Below are 22,121 nucleotides of genomic sequence, written 5' to 3' on the forward strand. Positions count from 1 at the left end.
TATCTCTCTTGCTTTATTTCTTTTTTTTTTAATTTTTTTTTAACGTTTATTTATTTTTGATACAGAGAGAGACAGAGCATGAATGGGGGAGGGTCAGAGAGAGGGAGACACAGAATCTGAAACAGGTTCCAGGCTCTGAGCTGTCAGCACAGAGCCCGACGCTGGGCTCGAACTCACAGACCGTGAGATCATGACCTGAGCTGAAGTCGGCCGCTTAACCGACTGAGCCACCCAGGCGCCCTCTCTTGTTTTATTTCTATTTTTTAATTTATATATTATTTTTATATGTTTACATATATTATTTGACAGATTTGTCATGTATTTACAGGTACATTACTATAAATATACATATAAGTTTTAAAAAATGCATAGCTACAGAATGAATGCTTGTGGCCTCCCAAAATTCATATGTTGAAATCCTAACCCTTGAGATAGTGGTATTAAGAGGTGATTCGTATAAAAAGAGACTCAAAAGAGCTCCCTCGCGCTACCCAACAAATGAGGGCACTGCAAGAAAGTCATCCGTGAACTGGGAAGTGGGTCCTCACCAGACACCTTGATCTTGGAGTTCTAGCCTCCAGAACTGTGAGAAGTAAATGTCTGTTATTTACAAGCCACCCAGCCTGTGGTAGTCTGCTATAGCAGCCCAAGTGACTTAATGTGTGTATCTTTCTATATGCATTTCATTTTTTTTAAAGAAAGAACATGTAGTATATTTGCATTTAGAAGAAAATACAGATTAAAGATAGGAATAGATTCGGAGAGAAAATAAATCCTCATTATGAACAAGCGCCACTGATATAAGTTCCCTTCATAAGCCAGCTACAACATGAAGCCACACTAATTTGGACACTGTGTACCTCACCTTTTGTGACAGCACCAACTCCACCTTTCCACTCATTTCATCTTCCAGCTTCTTCTGGTCATTTTCTTCTGGCACGTCATTCTTCAGTCGGGGGCTGGAGGAAAACTCCACAAAGGGCACAGTCGGGCTGGACCGAGTCACAGTTGTTGTAAAATGCTGTGGCTCTGAAATGGAGTTACATTCAGAAACATAAAAAAGAAGGACATCCCATGAAGGACCATTTCCCCTGCACTGCCATGAAATACATCCAATACGTATCCTGCCCTGGGCCGTAAGAAGTTGGATTACAGTGTGACGAGAGTTATAAAGAGGCTGAGATGCCAGAATTGGCCAGTCTCTTTCAAGACATTAAAAAGAAATCAAGCAACATAAGACACATAAAGAAGCCCACCATGAAAAATTTAAGTTCTTAGTAAGAGTCAGTTTCCATATGAAGAGCATGACATGAGACAAAATGTTGACACAAAATATTATGGTAGGTGTGTTGGATGAGAGAATACTTATAGACACTTTCTTTCCAAATGACTGAGTGGCAGCTTGACTCTTTCTTTTGAATTTCAATGCCCCTTTTAACAGTTACATTTTCATAATTGAAATGTGTTAATGAGTGCGTGGTATATATAATGCAGTGAAAATAAAGTGTTCTCTGATACATATGGAAGAATTAGGTATTCTCTAGAGTGAGGGGCATATCAAAATGTGGAGGTGCAATCTATTTGGAAAAAGTATATGCTAAAATTTGTAATAATGGTATTTAATTTATTAAGAAAAAAAATTAAAAAAAAATTTTTTAACGTTTTATTTTTGAGACAGGGAGAGACAGAGCATGAACAGGGGAGGGTCAGAGAGAGGGAGACACGGAATCTGAAATAGGCTCCAGGCTCTGAGCTGTCAGCACAGAGCCCGACGCGGGGCTCGAACTCACGGACCGTGAGATCATGACCCGAGCTGAAGTCGGCTGCTTAACTGACTGAGCCACCCAGGTGCTCCAAGAAAAAAAATTTTTAATGTTTATTTGTTTTTGAGAGAGAAAGAGAGACAGAGCATGAGCAGGGCAGTGGCAGAGAGAGGGAGACACAGAATCCGAAGCAGACTACAGGCTCTGAGCTGTCAGCACAGAGCCCGACACGGGGCTCGAACTCATGGACCACAAGATCATGACCTGAGCCGAAGTCGGAGGCTTAACCAACTGAGCCACCCAGGCACCCCTATTTAATTTATTTTAAAATGCCACTTTAGGTGTGCCTGCGTGGCTCAGTCAGTCAAGTGTCTGACTTTTGATTTTTCATGGTCATGAGATTGAGCCCCTCATTGGGCTCTGTGCTGAGCGTGGAGCCTGTTTAAGATTCTTTCTCTCTCTCTCTCTCTCTTTCCCATTCCCTCTCTCTTTCTCTCTCCCTGCCTCCCTCCCTCAGCTCCTTCTCAGCTTGTGCATGCACCCTCTCTGTCTCAAAAATAAAATAAAATAAAATAAAATAAAATAAAACAAAATATAAAATAAAATAAAATAATAAAATAAAATAAAATAATAAAATAAAATAAAATGCCATTTAAAAATAATTTGGTATTAGAAGAGGGTGGGCAGTTTCTATGTTTGCAAAAACAAAAAAATTACTTTATTAAACTGTCTGCCAGCTTTATCATTTTAGTGTCTATTTTGATAACGTATTTTTGGTTTATATCTTATCTATTGATATTATGTATATTAAAATATGACCCCTAGTTATTAGCATAATTGTTTTTGGAAACATAATCTTTATGATGATGGAGATACACTTTCAAAAAAACCAAGAAATACCACAGTAGCAAAGATGTATGGGCTCCTGTTTCTGTAGCCAGATAAATCCTACGGTCAGGATTTCCCCAGGAAGTCTCTAGGTGGCAGCACAGTCACACCCAATTGTAGAGCCTTGACTCTACCTACATCTCTCAGATCAGTGGGAGAAATTCTTGACTCTATTTGCATCGTACCTTAACAGTTATCACGATTTCCTTTAAAACTAGTCTGTTAGGAAACGAACCTGGTGAGGCAAGTTCTGTATTCCCTTTCTGTGTTTCTTTGCCATCATTCTCATCTTCTTGACTGTTGGGTTCAGTTTCTTCAGTGGTTTCCTGAAAAAAAAAAAAAAAAAAAGACTTTTTTTCCCCTTTGACTAAATTATCCCTTTTGTAGTTCTAAAAGACAAAAGACTTCTTTCTTTCTTTTTGAAGAGGAATTTTTAGGCTAACGAGGTAAACGGCCTGTCTGAACTCATTCTTTTCAATTTCCTAGGCAGCTTTGCGGTGAAAGGCTGGATTGGCTGGAAGGAGATACACTGTGAAGGAGGAGAGGGGCATTATGAGGTCACACGTGCCCACCGCACCCCCACCCTTTCTTACTGTCTCAGATGCACATCCCACTTTCCCTTTCCCATCACCACTGAGTTTTCAAAATCATAGTCACTACCTACTTGCTCCCACATGCCTTTAAAGTTGGCTTAGGGTCATATCACCGGTGGGAAAAAAAATTTCAAGGTTACAATTAACCTTCCCATAGCTTGTCTTCAGCACAGATGCCTATGACTCTTAGCACTGTGGATTTTACTCCTGGTGTTCTTTTTCTTCCTGGGGTTTCAAGAACTCTCTATTACCAATTTCTCTCATGCTCTCTCCTCTTCTCTGACTGGTTCTTACTCCTTTTCATCTCATCAAAATATGGGTCATTTCTAAAAATTTCAACTATTTTCCATCACCTGTGCTGAATCACTCTCAAATGTATCAATTATTCTCACGCACTCACCGTTACGTTCTCTATCCATATATGAATTGTTCTTTCACCTCCAGCCCTGAGAGTTCATCAAAGCTTCAGTCTAGCACATTGATGTCATGGTAAATGGCTCATACTAGACATGCTAAAAGTTACCTTAAAATAAGCTCTGCCTCTAAATCTGACTATTTCTGTTTATGGCATCACATGAAAAAACTCTTAAAAACTTTTTTTTAAACATTTATTCAATTTTGAAAGACAGAGAGAGACAGGGTGTGAGCAGGGGAGGGGCAGAGAGAGAGGGAGACACAGAACCCAAAGCAGGCTCCTGGCTCTGAGCTGTCAGCACAGAGCCCAACACGGGGCTTGAACCCACGGACCGTGAGATCATGACCTGAGCCGAAGTCGGACACTTAACCAACTGAGTCACCCAGGTGCCCCCACACGAAAAAATTCTTAAGTGTTTTCTGATTCATATCTCACAACTGCCCATCATTTGTCAAGTCCTGCTAAGGTTCTAACACAATCCTTTTCATATCCATCTCTTCCTTACTGTTTCTATAAGCGAGGGCCTGGGTTTATCCTTGACTCCTTTGTCCTTCCACTAAAGGGTCTCTGATTTGGATCTTTCTGTCTAATCCACTTGGCACATCACCATGATGTTCACCTCTTTTGGTAGTACTTTAGTAAATCACTTTTATGCCTGTGTTCCTCTCCTTCAGAAGCACTTCATTTTATCTGTTTTATGCTTCATAAAAGTTATGATGTCAAAAAAATTTGCAACAACCTAAATGTCCAACAACTGGGGAATGGGTGAATGGATTACAGTATGTCCTTAGAAGGAAGTATTATGCAGTCGTAAAAAAGGGTATTGAACAATTGTTAATGATATGTGAAATACTTGTCATCTAATGTTAAGTCAAAACATGTAAAACATATATTCAGTATGATGCTTATAATCTACATATGTAAGATTTTATATATGCTATATGTATACACAAATATACCTGCTAATACATATATGAAAGTATACATAAAAAGACAGTAAGGAAATATACTAAAATGCTAACAGTGATTATTTTTAATGTGCTTAAATTTGGATGACTTTTCTTTATAAATATATTTTCTGTTTTCTAAAATGTTCTCCAATAACTATGTATTGCTTCTGTAATCAGAAAACAATATCACTATAATTTTATGTTATCTTTACTTGGGAGTCAGTTGATTCCAGAGTGATTCCAAAATTCTCCCACTGATATTATAGTACTTGCTTGACAAAAATGAATGAAAGGATAATTAAATACTGGCTAGAATATACCTCAACAACCAAATTGAATAAATTAATGACTATTGTGTTTTTTGGTAATAGTATCTTATTGTAAAGGGCTAAAGAATTTTAAAAATATGTATAAAATAATAAATTTTAATAGGTTTTAAGATAAATATTAAAATTGGCTTCAGAAAAGTCATTATTAAATGCTTTATAAAACATTCCCATAGGTTCTCAGAAAGCTATGAATTTATTGGTCTAAGTATATATATTTTATTCATAAATCAAAATTTGCTTTTCAACTAACCAAAATGACCCATTTTTCAACTAACCAAAATGACCCATATTTTGATGAGATGAAAGTTAATATAGTGGTGGAAACTGTTATTGAATTCTTTAAGAGCAAAGAAATTTTATGAAAGAATGCAAGAATTGTTCAATATATGCAAATCAAAAATGTGATATACCACATTAATAAAATGAAGGATAAAAATCATGTGATCATCTCAATAGATGCAGAAAAAGCATTTGACAAAATTCAACATCTTTTCATGATAAAAGCTCTCAACAAATTAGTTACAGAAGAATGTGCCCAAATACAATAAAGGCCATACTTGACAAGCCCACAACTAACATCGTACTTAATGGTGAAAAGCTCAAAGCTTTTCCTCTAGGATCAGCAACAAGACAGGATTTCCACTCTCCCCACTTCTATTCAACATAGTCCTGGAAGTCCTAACCAGAGCCAATAGGCAAGAAAAAGAAATAAAAGGCATCCAAAGAGGAAAGAAAGAAGTAAAATTATTTCCGTTTGGAGATGACATGATCTTATATATAGAAAAAGCTAAAGACTCCACATACACACACACACACTACTACTACTACTACTACTACTACTACTACTACTACTATTAGAACTAATAAATGAATTCAGTTAAGTTGCGGGATACAAAATCAATATACAACTATCCAAAAAAGAAGAAAACAATCTCATTTACAATAGCATCAAAAAGGAGAAGATACTTAGAAATAAATTTAACCAAGGTGAGAGATCTGTACACTGAAAACTATAAAACCCTGATGAAAGAATTGAAGAAGACAGAAATAAGTGGAAAGATAGCTTGTGTTTGTGGATTGGAAGAATTAATATTGTTAAAATGCCCACATTACTCAAAGTGATCTACAGATTCAACGGAATCCCTATCAAAATTCCAGTGGCATTATTCACAAAAATTAAAAAAAAACCCTAAAATTCATATGGAATGTTAGAGGATCCCAAATAGCTAAAGCCATCTTGAGCAAGAAGAGCAAAGCTGGAGGCATCATACTTTCTGATTTCAAACTATATTAGCAAGCTACAGTAATCAAAACCATGGTACTGGCATAAAAACAGGCACACAGATCAATGGAATAGAGCAGAGAGCCCAGAAACCAACCCACACTTTTACAGTCAACTAATTTTTGACAAAGGCACAGCACTAAGAACACAAACTGGGTAAAGAATAGTTTTTTCAATAAATGGGGTTGGGAAAACTGGGTCTCTACATGCAAAAGAGTGAAATTTGATTCTTATCTTACACCATATGCAAAAAACAATGTCTAATTGGATGAAAGACTTAAATGTAAGATTTGAAACTGTAAAACTCCTAGAAGAAAGCAGGGAGAAAGCTCCTTGGCATTGATCTTGGAAATTATTTTTTTGGATTTGACACAAAAAGCACAGGCAACAAAAGCAAAAATAAACAAATGGGACTACAACAAACTAAAAGATTTCTCCACTGCAAAGGAGATAATTAACAAAATGAAAGGGTAATCTATAGCTTGGGGGGAAAAAACTGCAAATCACTTATCCAATAAGGAATTAATGTCCAAAATATATAAGGGATTCTTACAACTTCATAGTTGGGGGGTGGGGGGCGGGGAGAGAAAAGCAAATAATCCCATTAAAAATAGTTAAAAGACCCAAACAGACAATCCAGAGAAGGTATACAAATGGCCGACAGGTACACGAAAAGATGCTCAACATTACTAATCATCAGGCAAATCAAAACCGCAATGAGATATCACCTCACACCGGTTAGGGATGGCTATAATTAAAAAGTCAAAACATAGCAAGTGTTGTCGAGGATATGAAAAAAAGGAAATTATTGTGCACTGTTGGTGGGAATGTAAGTTGGTACAGCCATTGTGGAAAATAGTGTGGAGACTCCCCCCCAGATTACTTGTAGTAACAGAGAGTAGAGTGGTAGTTACCAGAGGCTGGGGTATGGGGTACAAGGGGAGGGGAAAACAAAGGAGAATGGTTGTTGCCAGGGTCTGATGGCAGGGGTATCATGGGAAGTCATTGTTTAATGGCTACAGAGTTTTGGTTTTGCAAGAGGACAAAAAGAGTTCTGAAGATGGATGGCAGTGATGGTTACACAACACTACGGATGTACTTAATACCACTGAAGTATACGTATGAAAATGGTTAAGATAGTAAATTTTATGCTATGTGTATTTTACCACAATAAAAAAAATTGGAAAAAATTGGAAAAACCACTGTAAAAAAATTGTTTGCAAATTTTCTAAGTTTAAAAAAACCCACAAAGCAACTTCAGGCAACAAGCCTTTCAAGCTTTCTAAGAGATTTTACAATAGTGTCTACTGGCAAAATGTGTTTTTTCTTTTGGAGAATGGGGTGATTTTGAAATCCTCAGAATTAGATGGGCATTTTCTAATGATGGATCACCATGTCAATTCTGAAAGAACATAATATTAAATTAAAATACACTTTTAAAATCCTAGGCAGGAAATAAGCATCATATTTTTATTATTCGATGGATTTTGTAACTTTTTGCTACATTAACAAGCCTGAGTTGAATCCCTTTAAAGAGACCTAATGAATGAAAATAGTCAAGGAAACCAAAGTCTCTTTTATTATGTACGTATATGTTGTGTGTGTTTACATTGTTATATGAATGACTGACATGATAGCAGCATTTGAAGACGAACCAGCCTAGCATTACAAAAGAGTAAGCTAGGTTTTATAATTTAACATGCTTCCCCCGCCATACACATAGAAATATTAATACGTGATAGTACTTTTGTTTTATGATGTCAATATATAAAATGCCATCAGAAATACTGATTTTTAGGTCGCCCCCAAATTGATTAGATTATAGAAGTCTATCTGAGATTGGGAATCAAATTTGGAGATTTAAATACTGACGAATAATGCTTTTGAGAACACTAGTGTTTCCAATTACTAAAAAAAAAAATTAACTACAAAAACCAGGCCAAAGCCTCCCTGCTCCAAAAACGAACAACGAAACAGGCATGGTTTATTAAACCTCAGATGCCAGCAATTTTAAGTTGTATTATTTTAGGTACTACTGAGAAAAAAAATATACTGTCTGTTAAGTATGATATACCGATTGTAAGATATATACCGATGTAGAAATGTTCCAATGTGGAAAGCATGCCACTTGGAATCAAGGAAATAATTCATGAAGTCCTTTGCACATAATTTATAATGCAAAGGAGACAAAATCCTCAAGCACTCCTTCACTAAGGATTATTTTACTAGCACATCACATTCCAGGAAGATTTTACTTATGCATGACCAATAGAGAACTTCCATTTCCAAGAATGCTCACACTTCTGAAAGCATTTCTATATGGCTAAACACTCAAATACTGAGTTCCCAGATGACCCTATTTTTCTTCCCTTAAAATGATGCTTTAAAGGTTACATCTTGTAGTCACAATACTTGCGGCATTTACCATGTATCAGCACTGTTGGGGCATGTGACGTGGATTATTTCATTTGATTCTCAGAGCAAGCTTATAAAGGTATGTATCGATATGATTCTCTTTATACAGGTGTGGAAACTGAGGCCCAGGAGGCTGTGGCTTACTCAGGGTCACACTGCTAGTAAGCCGGGGAGGTGGGAACCCTACCCGGTGCTGATAACCCCAGTGCTCCATTCTCTACCTCCACATTGTCCCCAGGTATTTAAAGGTTTTGATCATTAAGAAGCAACCTAAGAGGGGTGTCTCGGTGGCCCAGTAGGTTAAGCGTCCGACTTCAGCTCAGGTCATGATCTCACGGTTCGTGAATTTGAGCCCTGCATCAGGCTCTCTGCTGTCAGAGCCCACTTCGGATCTTCTTTTCCCCCTTCTCTCTCCGCTCCTCCCCCACTCACACGCTCAAAAATAAATAAACATTTAAAAAATGTAAAAAAAGCAGTCTAAGAACCTGAGAGTCCCCAAGTTTATTGCTGAAATCGTTCAAACTGCCTTTTCCATTCCCTTTCTTTTTCATCCATTCTACCTCATTCTTTCCATTCTACTTCTCATCCATTTGTCCTGCAAAAGATGAAAACTCTCCGGAATCTCTCAGGAGAGGAGGCAATTTAGCTAAGTCTCTACTCCCAAGGGCAGCTTGGGACCAGAAAGCCCCCAGCCACCACCCCATCTTGGGGCTTTCCATCAGCCCCGGTTCTGAGGGGTCAGGGATGCTCACAGCACAGTATCTGGCATAGAGCAGATATGTAATCCATGTTAGGTAAGCAAATATTCTGTGCATTTTTTATGGAACTTATACTCTCCAGCTTATTTTAAAGACATGCTAGTCACCCAAATCAGGCGATTAACTAGCAAAATATTCAGGATAAATTAAGAGAAAAAGCAAGCTGTGACACAATTTAAATAACATTAACCCACTTAAAAAATATTTTATATGCACTGAGAAAAAGAGGAGAAGGAGACACATTTGAAAAAGAATCTTAGGGGGTGCCTGGGTGGCTCAGTCGGTTAAGCATCCGACTCTTGGTTTCAGCTCAGGTCATGATCTCGCAGTTCGTGAGTTCGAGCCCCGCATTGGGTTCTCCGCTGGTCGTGTGGAGTCTGCTTGGGATTCTCTCTCTCCCTCTCGCTCTCTCTGACCCTCCCTGCTAGTTCTCTCTCTCTCTCCCTCTCCCCCTCCCCTCTAAGAAATAAACTAAAAAAATTAGAAAAAATAAAAAAGAATCTTAGTATCCATTTATGAGTGGCTGGAAGCAGTACATAGTTTCTATTTTCTTTATACCTTTCTGTGTTCTGCAATATGTAGAGACCACAGTTGGCTCTTGAACAAAGGTGGGGTTAAGGGTGCTGATCCCTTCACACAATCAAAAATTCACATGTAACTTTTGATTCTTTAAAAGCTTAACTACTAATAGCCTATTGATAACCAGAAGCCTTAGCAATAACATAAACAGTCAATTAATACATATTTTGCATGTTATATGTATTATATGCCGTATTCTTGTTTTTAAAGTTTATTTTCTTTTTTTGAAAGACAGAGTAAATGGGGAGGGGCAGAGAGAGAGAGGGAGACACAGAATCCCAAGTAGGCTCCAGGCTCTGAGCTGTCAGTACAGAGCCCAATGAGGGACTCAAGCCCACAAACTGTGAGATCATGACTTGAGCCGAAGTCAGACACTTAACTGACTGAGCCACCCAGGTATTCCTATACTGTATTCTTAAAATAAAGTAAGCTAGAGAAAAGAAAATGTTACTAAGAAAATCACATGGAAGGGAAAATATGTATAGCACTATACTGTATTTATCAGAAAAAATCCACATATACATGGACCGGTACAGCTGCAAACACGTTGTTCGGGTCAACTGTGTATATAATCAAGGGAAATCCCCAAAGATAGTTTAATTAACTTGTGTCTGGATACTGCATCTTGAAGGTTTGTTATTTTTGTACTCACATCACTATTTCAAAGGAAATGAGTTCAAAATTGGCAGTTTTAACCACTACTGATAGACTTAGAAATTTGCCTGAAACAAACCTTGCCTTGCTGGAAAATTTACTTTCTGACCCATACTTTCCTTCAGTTACAGCTAAACAGAGAGAGGTCTTCAATTCTCCAAACAGAACACTGTTCAAGAATGAAAACAAGTAAATAAGAATGGACCCCTGGGCCTGAATAAATGAACGCACAGAAAGGTTGCTGGGGCCTAAGCCAGGAATGAGCTTCTCCTGGACTGAGAACTTGATCCATCCAAACTAGGTCTGGGGCCAGACTTGGCCTTGAGGCCGCAGGTGGGAGGTAGCCGATTCCTGGCCCAAGAGGAACAAGGTCTAGCCACAAAATCTACCTAGCATCTGGCTGCTCATTCTCACAAGGATCTGATTGGTGGATTGGCCCAGAGAGTGACACTAGAGAAGGAACTGGAAACGCGAAGCACGAGAGCAAAAACCGTGCTGAGACCCAGAGCCTGGGTGGTCCTGTTTCCAGGACAGAGGAAGAATGAGAAGCTGGACTGATCATTTAACCTCCATGGGTTGGAAGATGTGATACCCAACGTCCTTTCCTGAGCTTCTATTCTGTGACTGAGTGATTTCCTGGCTTCAGTCTCGAATAACTTCTCTGGACAGAGGCCTGGAAAATCCGTCTATTTATGTCTTGGTACCGTGAGCCAGGTGCCACAGATGTGGTGCATGTGTTTCCCCTTTCACTTTTAAACCTCTAAGTATCTATTTTCAGTGGATTGAAAGAGGATCCACGTGAAGAATCAGACTCTCCATTCCTTGAACTTTTTCTTTTTGCCTTAAACTTTTCAAACCAACAGGTAAGATGGGCCAGCTTTGATTTTTTAAATTATCTTTGATGTATACTTTTTGAAGCCTGTCACTGCTTCTGTACCTAAATGTCTTTAATGATTTTAAAAGGGCCTTAAATTGAACACTCTTACAATTACTTCTAGATGGAGAAAAACAGTTTCTAAAGAAAAAACTCTGATGACATTTGACATCTAAAAGGAATTTGCAGTTGGTCTCAGTTGTAAGGAAAACAGCACCTACTCAAATGCCTTCCCCTTGCTCTCACTGCAAAATGAAATGTTTCAAGAAAGATCTGATTGTCTGTTTTCCTGGATCAGAAAACGTTAGTAAAGTACTACATTTTCAAGAGGAAGGCCTAAATCTGATGTTTTCAAGGCTGAAAAAACAGACCTACCTACCTTATTACTTAGTTTGAGAAAAGCAGATGAGGTAGTCTGGATACCTACTGGTGAAGTTTGGCCCTTCTTGGTCAAGGAGGGAGAACCGCCACAAATCTGGTAAGAAGGTGCTGGCCAGCAGGGGGCGCCTGCCTGGCACCACCTGCAATGAGTTGGCAAGTGGGAGCTGATCAGCAGGATCTAGGTGGCAGAGGCAAGCCAGAATTGGGGAAGGGGGAATAATAGAAGGAGCAAAAAGGGCTGCGGAAGAATCACACGAGCGTCTGCAAAGGCGATCACCTTCTGGAAAAAGCTATTCACATCTGCGTGTTTCTTAGTGAATTATAGCTGGAAAGGCTGACAAGCTGAGTTGGACGATGACAAGGAATTCATGTCATTTGTTTGAAATGCACACCTGTGCAAGAGGGAGGGTAATTTTGACGATCTTGCTCTAACCGAAAAAACTTTATACCTACTTAACCTTTTGGGGCTTCTGAAAAATATATTGTAATTTTCTCCCATTTGTTCTTTGACCATATTAAAAATAACTTAAGGACACCTCTGTCTGTGAGTCGTCCTGACATTATGCCAAATGCTCTTTATACATACATTCTCACAATAACCACCAGATGCATATACTATTATCTCCCTTATTTTAAATATAAACTGAGGCGCAGGTGGGGTTAGATCTTTGACCTACTGCATGGAGTATTCTAGGTGTTTTAGGAAATGGTCATTTTTGCTACCACTGAGGAAGGAAGAAATTTAAATACAAATACAACTCACAGTGGATCAAGAAAACACTGGACTAACTTTGATGGAGACATAAATGTCATTGTGTAGGTTACTAAACAGAATAAATTCATCATCAGAGAAGAAGAACTTCCAAATTATTTTCTAATCCTGGATTCTAGGAGTCTGCATTTGTGCTATGACATGATTTAATTACAGAAGCCAATATACTAAAATGCAAAAAAAAAAAAAAGGTGTTAGGTTTTTGCTGGGAAATATCTTAGGGATATCAGGTAAGGTCACAGGAGACAGGATCCATCTGTTTGGAGGATATAGCATCCTACTCACCCTCATCACCTCTTAGCCCTGTGACCACCTCCCCCGCCTTGGAATCTTCTCATGGGTTCCTCCCCACTGTCCATGCTTTTGCTTCCGCTATTCCCAACATGAGGAATAGCCTCCTCCATTCCAATGCAAATCCCGCACTTGAGTTCAAGATTCAAAATCCACATCTCACACAAAACCTTTCCCACTAAGCGCAAACAATAATGATCTTACTTGTTCTTTGCAATCTTATACCCTTCTAGCCTGCCGACCCTATTGTCTACCACTTAAGCAAATACTATTTTACATACTTTTCTGGTTGCTTTATGAAAACTGCCTTCCTGGCATGTTTCTGAGTTTCTTTTCCTGTCTCAAAAATGGGGCAGAGGGCACTCCTTAAATCATGCTTCTTGGTTAACAGGCAACCATTGGCAAGGTAACTGCCATCACAGTCTCATTACCTTAAAGGTGATTCAACGGAGGATGATCTGGAGTTTGCTGGTATCGACAGATACAGCCAGAGCATTAAAAAAAAAAATAATAGCAAGCCTCACTTAATTTGGGATCTATTTCTAAAGTGAGAGAGCCATGGTCCCAAGAGTTTTCAATGAGAAAGATGAGGTAGAAATGAGCCAAAGAGATGCCATAATATTGTACAAAAGTGGTCATGCTGGCCCAAGATGCTGATGCTCCAACCTTACTCTGTCTCCACCCCCCCCACCCCCCCCACCCCCACCCCCGCCCCGGAGGCCTGCGATCACCCTTCTCTGCTACTCTGCCTCCACGGTCTGAATTAACGCTCCTGCCCACTGCCGCTATGCCCTTTGAACGGTTCCAGCTTGCCCTGGAGAGCCGTGACATTTTAGTGGTGGGTGAGGCTAACTCCTCTGTAAAGAGTGTATCTGTTGGGAATGCAGTTTTTGGAAGAAAGACACCATTTAAACAGAACACTATTCCTTTGACAGCCCCACAGAATGGGGCAAATGAATTAGAAACAGCAAATCAAGTCCAAGCTGGTATCAAGCCTGGGGAGACTGTGAAGCGCAGTGCCCTGTTTTAAGCCGGCCGCCATATTTTGCCATGACCAATGAATTCCATCACTGCAACAGGAATACACTGGCTGTTAACACAGTCAAGAAATGCTTTTCTTGGAATACGGTGAAGGAAGTAAAATGAGCAGTAAGTTTATTGGAGAAGAGATTCTTTTAAAATGACTCTTCGGACAACACACTCAGAATGGAAAACTTTTGGTGTCATACGTTGTAAGAGAGCATGAAGAGTGTCTTAATAATGAGCCAACATCTTGTGTCATATAGCTAACAACTTGGCTTAGACTCTAACAGATATATACAGGTAGTTATCTACCCAGAAAATAACGTAAGAGCCACTGCCATAGTTTATTCAAGAGCCAGAGGTACCAGAGCCAGGGTAAATAAATGCCACTTCCTATTCACAACCACTAGGACTTATTGAACTAGAAATTACTCCAAAACTAGGCAGTTTTTCCAAGTAAGAGATACTTGGACAACAAAGGAAGAGACTCCCAGGCTTTTCCATGAGTTTGGGCCTGCATCCTGAGACTGCCCAGGATCAGACTGGTTCGGGGGAAGAGACCACCTGGCCACTTTGTGTTTGGAATTTTCCTTGTTACACTGTGTAAATTTCTGAAATAACATGATTTCTTTCAGAGCATCTAATTTTGCTTCTCTTAAACCAAGATACTTTTGGGGATATGCAATCAATGTGAAATATTTCAATCCATTTTCTCTTTGCCTTTAGGGAGTTTTACTACTATTACAGTGGAAAATACCTGTCATTAAAAGAGAACAAGCTATTATTTTAATATGCTCATTGTGAAAGTAAAAAAAAATTACTATTACCAAGAATGGGGGTATATATATATATATATATATACACACACATATGTATATATATGGCATGTATATATATATATACCTATTCTTGATAATAGTAATTTTATCAAATATATATAATAGTAACTTTATCAAGTATATATAATTTAAATATATATATTTATTTAACATTTTCTTATTGTTGAGGGACAGAGATGAGCAGGGGAGGGGCAGAGAGAGAGAGGGAGACACAGAATCTGAAGCAGGCTCCAGGTTCCGAGCTGTCAGCACAGAGCCCGACGTGGGGCTTCAACCCACAAACCATGAGATCATGGCCTGAGCTGAAGTCAGACGCTTAACCGACTGAGCCATCCAGGTGTCCCAGGAATGAGTATATTTTTAAAGGGAGGCTCTACTGCTCTAAAAACAAACAACTTCCGTTTTCTTCTGTTTTAGGAGTCTTCTACTTAAGGTCATAAGTAAAGTTTTTTTTTTCCTTCCAAAGCGTTAAAAACTTAGAACAAGAGAGATTAAATAGTTGGTTTAGGGAGTTTAGGCATTACACACCATCTAATCTCTTCACTTAATCCTTTAACTTCTATCAGGAATAAAATCCATTCATCCACGAGCAGGGTTTCCCCCAAATTCAAATAACAAAATGGTGGGGGAAGAAATGGTGAGAGGCAGAAAGTAGACACGTTCCTGATAGCAGAGCGCTCAGGATTTGTGTTTATAATTAATCTGCCGGGCCTTGGTAAGCCCTGTGTACCTCCATTATGTGGCAGGTGTCATGGGATGAGCATAGCGCCAACAATGTTGCTTTGCCAAAGTACGATGAGAAAGAGCTGAGCTCCACACTATGTGCAAAGGCCCTGTGACCTGATGGCATAGTCAAATTGAGTCATGGAAAGGTATTTATGAAAGGAACTTAAACTTGCTTCTCATTAAGTGTGGCAAAGATAAATAAGAACAGAATTACTAACTGTCCTAGAAAAGCAATTCTACCACTGTAATGCCTAATTAATTCTAGAAGCATCTAATTTACAGGCATATGTTTGACTCTACCAGTAAAGTTTCCATGCTAGTAGCAAAACTCACTATTTCATCTTATGATAATTGGTAAAAACTCTTCAGAGATGATAACATTTACACAAATGAAAAGTGAAATGAAATTCCAGGTTGACAGACTCAGCATTTGCCTGGATCACAAAACTTTGCTCCTGGAGACCAGTAAACACATTTCCCTGGTGAGGAAATTATTTTGGTTTATTCCAATTTGAAACTCTTTCATAGGATTTGAGCACTGTGGGGAAGAATTAGATCCTCTCAGCTCCTCTGAGAAAGAACACTTTATTCTTCAAAAGACAAATCCCAGAATGAAATTGGACCGTTATCTTACACCATATACAAAAATAAATTCAAAATGGATTGAAGGCTTAAATGTAAGACCTTAAAGCATAATATGCTCAGAAGAAATTATGGACAGTAAGTTCTTTGACATTTGTCTTAGCAGTATTTGTTTGGACCAGTCTCCTTAGGCTAGGGAAACAAAACTAAAATAAAAAAAATGGGATTGCATCAAACTAAAAAGCTTTTGCACAGAGAAGGAAACCGTCAACAAAACCAAAAGGCAACCTACTGAATGGGAGAAGTTATTTGTAAGTCATACATCTGATATGGGGTTAATATCTGAAATATATAAGGGATTTACATGACTTAATATCAAAAAAACCAAAGTGGTTAAAAAATGTTCAGAGGACTTGAATAGACATTTTTCCAAAGAAGACTTACAGATGGACAACAGGCACATAAAAAGAGGCTCAGCATCGCTCATTAGGGAAATTCGAATCAAAACCACAATATCACCTCACTCTTATCAGACTGACTACTACCAATAAGACAAAAAATAAGAATTGGCAAGGATGTAGAGAAACGGGAACATTTGCACACTGTTGGCGGGAATGTGAATGGTACAGCCACTGTGGAAAACAGTATGGAGGTTCCTCAAAAAGTTAAAAATAGAACTACCTTACGACCCGGCAATTGCACTACTAGGTACTTACCCAAAGGATACAAAAATACTGATTTGAAGGGATACATGCACCCCAATGTCTATAACAGTATTATCAACAACAGCCAAACTATGGAAAGGGCCCAAATGTCCATCAGTTGATGAATGCATAAAGATGATGTGATATATATTCACCAAAAGGAATGAAATCTTGCCATTTGCAACAATGTGGATCGAACGGGAGTATATTACGCTAAGCGAAATAAGTCAGTCAGTGAAAGACAAATATCATACTATGTCACTCATATGTGGAACTTAAGAAACACAACAGATGAACAAAGGGGAAGGGAAAGAAAAATAAGATAAAAACAGAGAGGGAGGCAAACCATGAGACTCTTAAACACAGAGAACAAGCTGAAGGTTGCTGAAGGGGAGGTGAGCGGGGGGATGGGCTAAATGGGTGATGGGGATTTAGGGGGCACTTGTTGCGATGAGCACTGGGTGTTGTATGTAAGTGATGAATCACTGACTTCTGCTCCTGAAACCAATACTTATTTTTAAAAAGACATTCTTTCACAGTGGAATGATCCCAAAAAGGAAAAAAAAAAAAAAAAAAAAAAAGTTTGCTCTTACTCTCAGTTCTTGGGGAACAGAATTTGGCTTCTTTATGTTGATCTCAATGCTATTGTTGTCTTGTTTGAGTTCCACTGGGGACCCATCCACTCTGGCCACACCTTCAAACATCTGGGATTTGGTTAATGAGGAGGCAAGTACCACCGTGGGACTCTCTCTTTCCTTCTCCTTGTCACCATGAACTGTTTCTCCATTCACACTGACTTTCCCATCTACCTATAAAAAACACAGTGAACAAAAAACACAAGCTATTCCCCAATGAAAGACTATAACAAAAGAACACATTCAGAGTCACGGTAAAACATTATCACTTAATAATCAGGATCCAACCAAAAGTAAGGCCTCTCAAATGCTTCCATTGGCTCTGGAAATTAGGGCCCCCAAAAATGACCTCTTTAAGGACCTCTTTTATTTATTTTTATTTTTTTAAGTTATTTATTTATTTATTTATTTATTTTTAATTCTTTTTAACATTTATTTATTACTGAGAGACAGAGACAGAGCACGAGCAGGAGAGGGGCAAAGAGAGGGGGAGACACAGAATCCCAAGCAGGCTCCAGGCTCCGAGCTGTCAGCACAGAGCCCGACGCGGGGCTTGAACTCACAAACTGTGAGATCATGACCCGAGCTGAAATCAGACGCTTAACTGACTGAGCCATCCAGGTGCCCCTAGTTTACAATTTTTTTTAACGTTTATTTATTATTGAGAGACAGAGAGAGACAGAGCATGGGCATTGGAGGGGCAGAGGGAGAGGGAGACACAGAATCTGAAGCAGGCTCCAGGCTCCGAGCTGTCAGCACAGAGACCAATGGGGACTTGAATTCAAGAACCGTGAGATCGTGACCTGAGCCGAAGTCAGACACTTAACCAACTGAGCCACCCAGGTGCCCAGAACCTCTTTCAAAATTCATCAATCTTCTCGGGCCACTTCACTTTGGGTTAAATTTCCTGTTCACTTAGTCTGTGCTCTTATTTTAAAGTATAGAAAATTAAAGAATCTTAAGTATAAATACATGTCACATATTTGGGTTGCAGTGTACTTCTTCATTCAAGTTCTGATTACTATTCCACAGTTTTGAGATTTTTTTTTCTGGTTATCATATAAATTAGGTAGAACCCACCTCAGCTCAGGAAACTTCTATAGGTTATTCTGTGGTAAGGGGGCAATGGGTACATTTTTGGAAGCTAACACGAAGGGCAGGGGGCCTGATACTATGCTATATTACAGTGAATCCCTATTTCCAGTTAATTTTACAATCCCAATTTTTCCAAGAACAAAAGGCCATCACATTAAAATATTTTTGTTTTGTACCCATGTGTAGGAAAGGTGGTAAAAGCAAGAAAGGAGGAGCAGAGAGGGTGGTTAGTCTGGCTTCTTGAAAGGCACCTAGAACCCTCCGTCTTAAAGTCTGGGGCAATATACACAGTGGTTGTAAGAGGAAGCTGAAGTCAGACAGTCTAAGACTCAATCCTGGCTCTACCATTTAAAAACCACATAATCCTCAACAAGTGTGTTATCCTCTGTGCTCAGATTCCTCATCTATAAACTTTTATAATGGCATCTCCCTGATCGTGCTGTTGAGGGGATTTTATGGGTTAACATATGTACAGAGTTTACAACAATATCTGGCACAATTTATGTATATAAACATTAGCCATTATTATTACTAGGCCTTCTAAAATCTTTCAAGAGGAATAATGGAAGGTCAGATATTAGTTAGGGTTTATTTACCTTAAGCCTGTGGCTTAAAGAATCTATTGTCTGTGATCCATAAGAAAGAAACTTAAATCACAACTGAGCACACCCACATAACTATAGCTGAAATAGGGGTTTTGCAAAATACTTTTTACCTTTATTTTATGTGATGCACTATTTTTTTTTTTTTGTATTCTATTTTACTTTATTAAAAAATGCTAGGGGCACCTGGGTGGCTCGGTTGGTTAGGCGACTGACTTTGGCTCAGGTCATGATCTTGCAGTTTGTGAGTTCAAGCCCCGCATCGGCTCTGTGCTGACAGCCGAGTACCTGGAGCCTGCTTCAGATTCTGTGTCTTCCCCTCTCTCTACCCCTCCCCTGCTCACGTTCTGTGTCTCTCTGTCTCTCAATAATAAATAAATGGTAAAGAAAAATTTAAAAAAAATGCTAATACTAAGCCACTAAATTGATTTCATAACCTGGCAACAGGTAATAATTCTCGCTTTGAAAAACACTGGCTTAAACTATTTCACTTGATTTTCCTTTACTCTAAATTCTGTTGTACTACGAAACTAAGCCCGTATTCTCTGTCTCCCTCATCCCACTGCCCTACCCACATGAGCACACACACACACACACACACACACACACACACACACACACACACACGTACCCCTTAGCTTCTACCCTGGCATTATCTGGTAACAACTTTCCATTTATATACTACCTTTGACCATAACTGGGTTCACCCACTGAGTGGTGGGGCTGTGAATGGGGCTGATAGCCATAAATGCCTATGATGAGTCAAGGGCTCATTGGTGGTCAAGAGTGAACCCCAGCTCTAAGAAGATCTCTACTTAAGTTCTTCTCCCCATTCCTCCATGAATGCTCTTCCTGAGACCTTTGACACTGTTTTGCCACAATGGTGAGAGACAGGGATTCCTCAGGGCCAAAGTCTTGCCATAAAGTCATCTATCAAAATTCTTCTGTTTAAATGATCACCTTGCACTATTCATATAAAGAAAGGGAAATGGACATCTACATTATCTGATCGGATGCTTTGGATACCAAGTTAAATAAATGTATTATCTACCCCTGTTCTGGGCCACCTCAATATCAAATCTTCCTTCATGAAACATCACAGATAGTTCATGGTCACGAGCCCTAGGTGAAGGAGACCTGGTGTAGTACTTAGGTGGGATACTGAGCATGTATGGGGACATGATTATCTATGTGTGAGCCTGCCTGATGAGTGGCTCATTTTCTCAAGGAACATTCATGTATTTATTCAATAAGAACTTGGTGAGTGCCTACTATTTCCCAGGTCCCTATGCCAGGCTCTTAGGAAGAAGCTGTGAACAACAAAGACACAGCTCCAGCCCTTCAGGGGACACACATCTCTATTCAACCCAGATGAGACATCCAGGGTACTCTCCTTTTGTTCTGGCAAAGGCTAAAGCACAGATATTTAAGATCCATTCTGAGTTATGTAAGCAATAGTCAGAAAGTATACACTTTGGTTCCCTCTGAAATTCAACAGGAAGATACATGACATCACATTGCTCAATTAGTTTAGCTGAGCAAACTTTCTTCACAGTCATGTGCCCTTGTCTCCTGGTGATGAAGTCCACCTCTGTCTTCTATTAAGAACCCATGTGGCGTGCAGGGACCATGAGAACTGATTTTTCTTTGTAGTCCAAAGAGCTTTAAGCCAAAGAATGAGTGCTTCCTCATGATGTGAGGGAGAACACTGAGATTTGAGGAAGTGAAAAGATGTCTGGTTGTCAAACGATCCTTCGTTCTGGAACAGTATTTTACATATTCATGTTGGTAGGAAACAACCTAGTTTCTTTCCACTTAAAAATTTAAAAACCCGTGTCATCTGGGAATCAAGTACATCCCATGTTCCTATGTACTCCTTGTATTACTCTTTTTTTTTTTTTTTTTTCAATTGTAGCATCTTTTTGGCTAGGATGTCAAATTCCTTAAAAAGAAGAGGTGGCTGCCTATGCTTCTATTTAAACCAAAGGCAATTAAAATTTTGTTCTGAGGACTTTGCTATAGCCCCAGGGTATCCTGGGATACCCAGGGTTTTACTAAACTAAGGGTCTGTTACCACTACTATAGAGAGACCATGCCCTTATATCAAATTCAAAAATAAGCCTTGCTCATGGAGATGTCTCAATTATCAATCTCATTGGAGTCTATCAGTATTAACAGTAGGAATTGGGGGGAACATCTGTCCTTTAACTATTTGCAAACCAAATTTCCTGAGGCATAAACTTCACAATTGTAAATGCTAATACATTCCTCTTTTGTCTGATGCAAATAATTCTATCTTCTTGAGGTGAGATGCTTTCTTTCTTTACCTGGGGTTTGGTTTTGCTTCTATTCTTAAGGAACGTATCCTACCTTAAAGGTCTTCAGAACCTCTTGAGAGTTTTTGGGCTGGGAGTAAGGCTTGGGTGTCAGCATAGGCACTGCTTTAGGAGTGACAGTTTTGCTTGGAGAGCCACTGCCTGCTGACATGCTGGTATCCAGAACGCTGGTGCGAGCGATGGTGGTTTCCACAGTGGCAGTGAACTTGGGTGGAGGCAGTGACTGTTGCCGCAGGTATTTCATGGGGTTGGGGTCATTCAGGAAGGGGGTTAAGTTTGGCTCTGTTGAATGGCTTCTTTCCAGAATTTTTGGCATCTCCAAGCGTTCGAGAACAGCCTCGCTGATGGTGAACCTTTCGATGTACTGTTGAAGGATCCCCTCTGCTTCCTCCTGAGACCGTGCATTCTTGTAGGCCTCATGCAACTCCCTCTCTCTCCGCTCTCTAAAGGAGGAGCATGGGAAGGGCAGCAAGAACAAAGTCAACAGTCACAAAAATGGCAAAGAAGACCTTGGTAGGAACCAAGGTCGAGCTGAAAGGGGAGCACGGGGAGTGTGGAATACTGGTGCCAGAGCCTCTGTGAATACCAACAATTTTTAGAAAAAGCACATCTAGAGCATATTGCACATTTAAAAA

At 39.3% G+C, this 22,121-nt stretch overlaps 1 protein-coding gene across 16 annotated transcripts in view; it reads right to left on the reverse strand.

The window, feature by feature from the left end:
* Window positions 1-22,121, reverse strand: part of LIMCH1 (LIM and calponin homology domains 1) — a 326,428-nt gene that overhangs the window by 35,381 nt on the left and 268,926 nt on the right. For all 16 annotated transcript variants that reach the window (XM_042936513.1, XM_042936500.1, XM_042936499.1 and 13 more), the window contains 4 exons: window positions 21,521-21,929; window positions 17,412-17,627; window positions 2,887-2,977; window positions 866-1,029 (listed from right to left, as the gene is read on the reverse strand). In XM_042936513.1, the coding sequence (XP_042792447.1) occupies window positions 866-1,029; window positions 2,887-2,977; window positions 17,412-17,627; window positions 21,521-21,929 (880 nt within the window). The remainder of the gene's footprint in view (window positions 1-865; window positions 1,030-2,886; window positions 2,978-17,411; window positions 17,628-21,520; window positions 21,930-22,121) is intronic.

The sequence above is a fragment of the Panthera leo genome, chromosome B1, assembly GCF_018350215.1.
Source record: "Panthera leo isolate Ple1 chromosome B1, P.leo_Ple1_pat1.1, whole genome shotgun sequence".
In the NCBI taxonomy this organism is placed as follows: Eukaryota; Metazoa; Chordata; class Mammalia; order Carnivora; family Felidae; genus Panthera; species Panthera leo.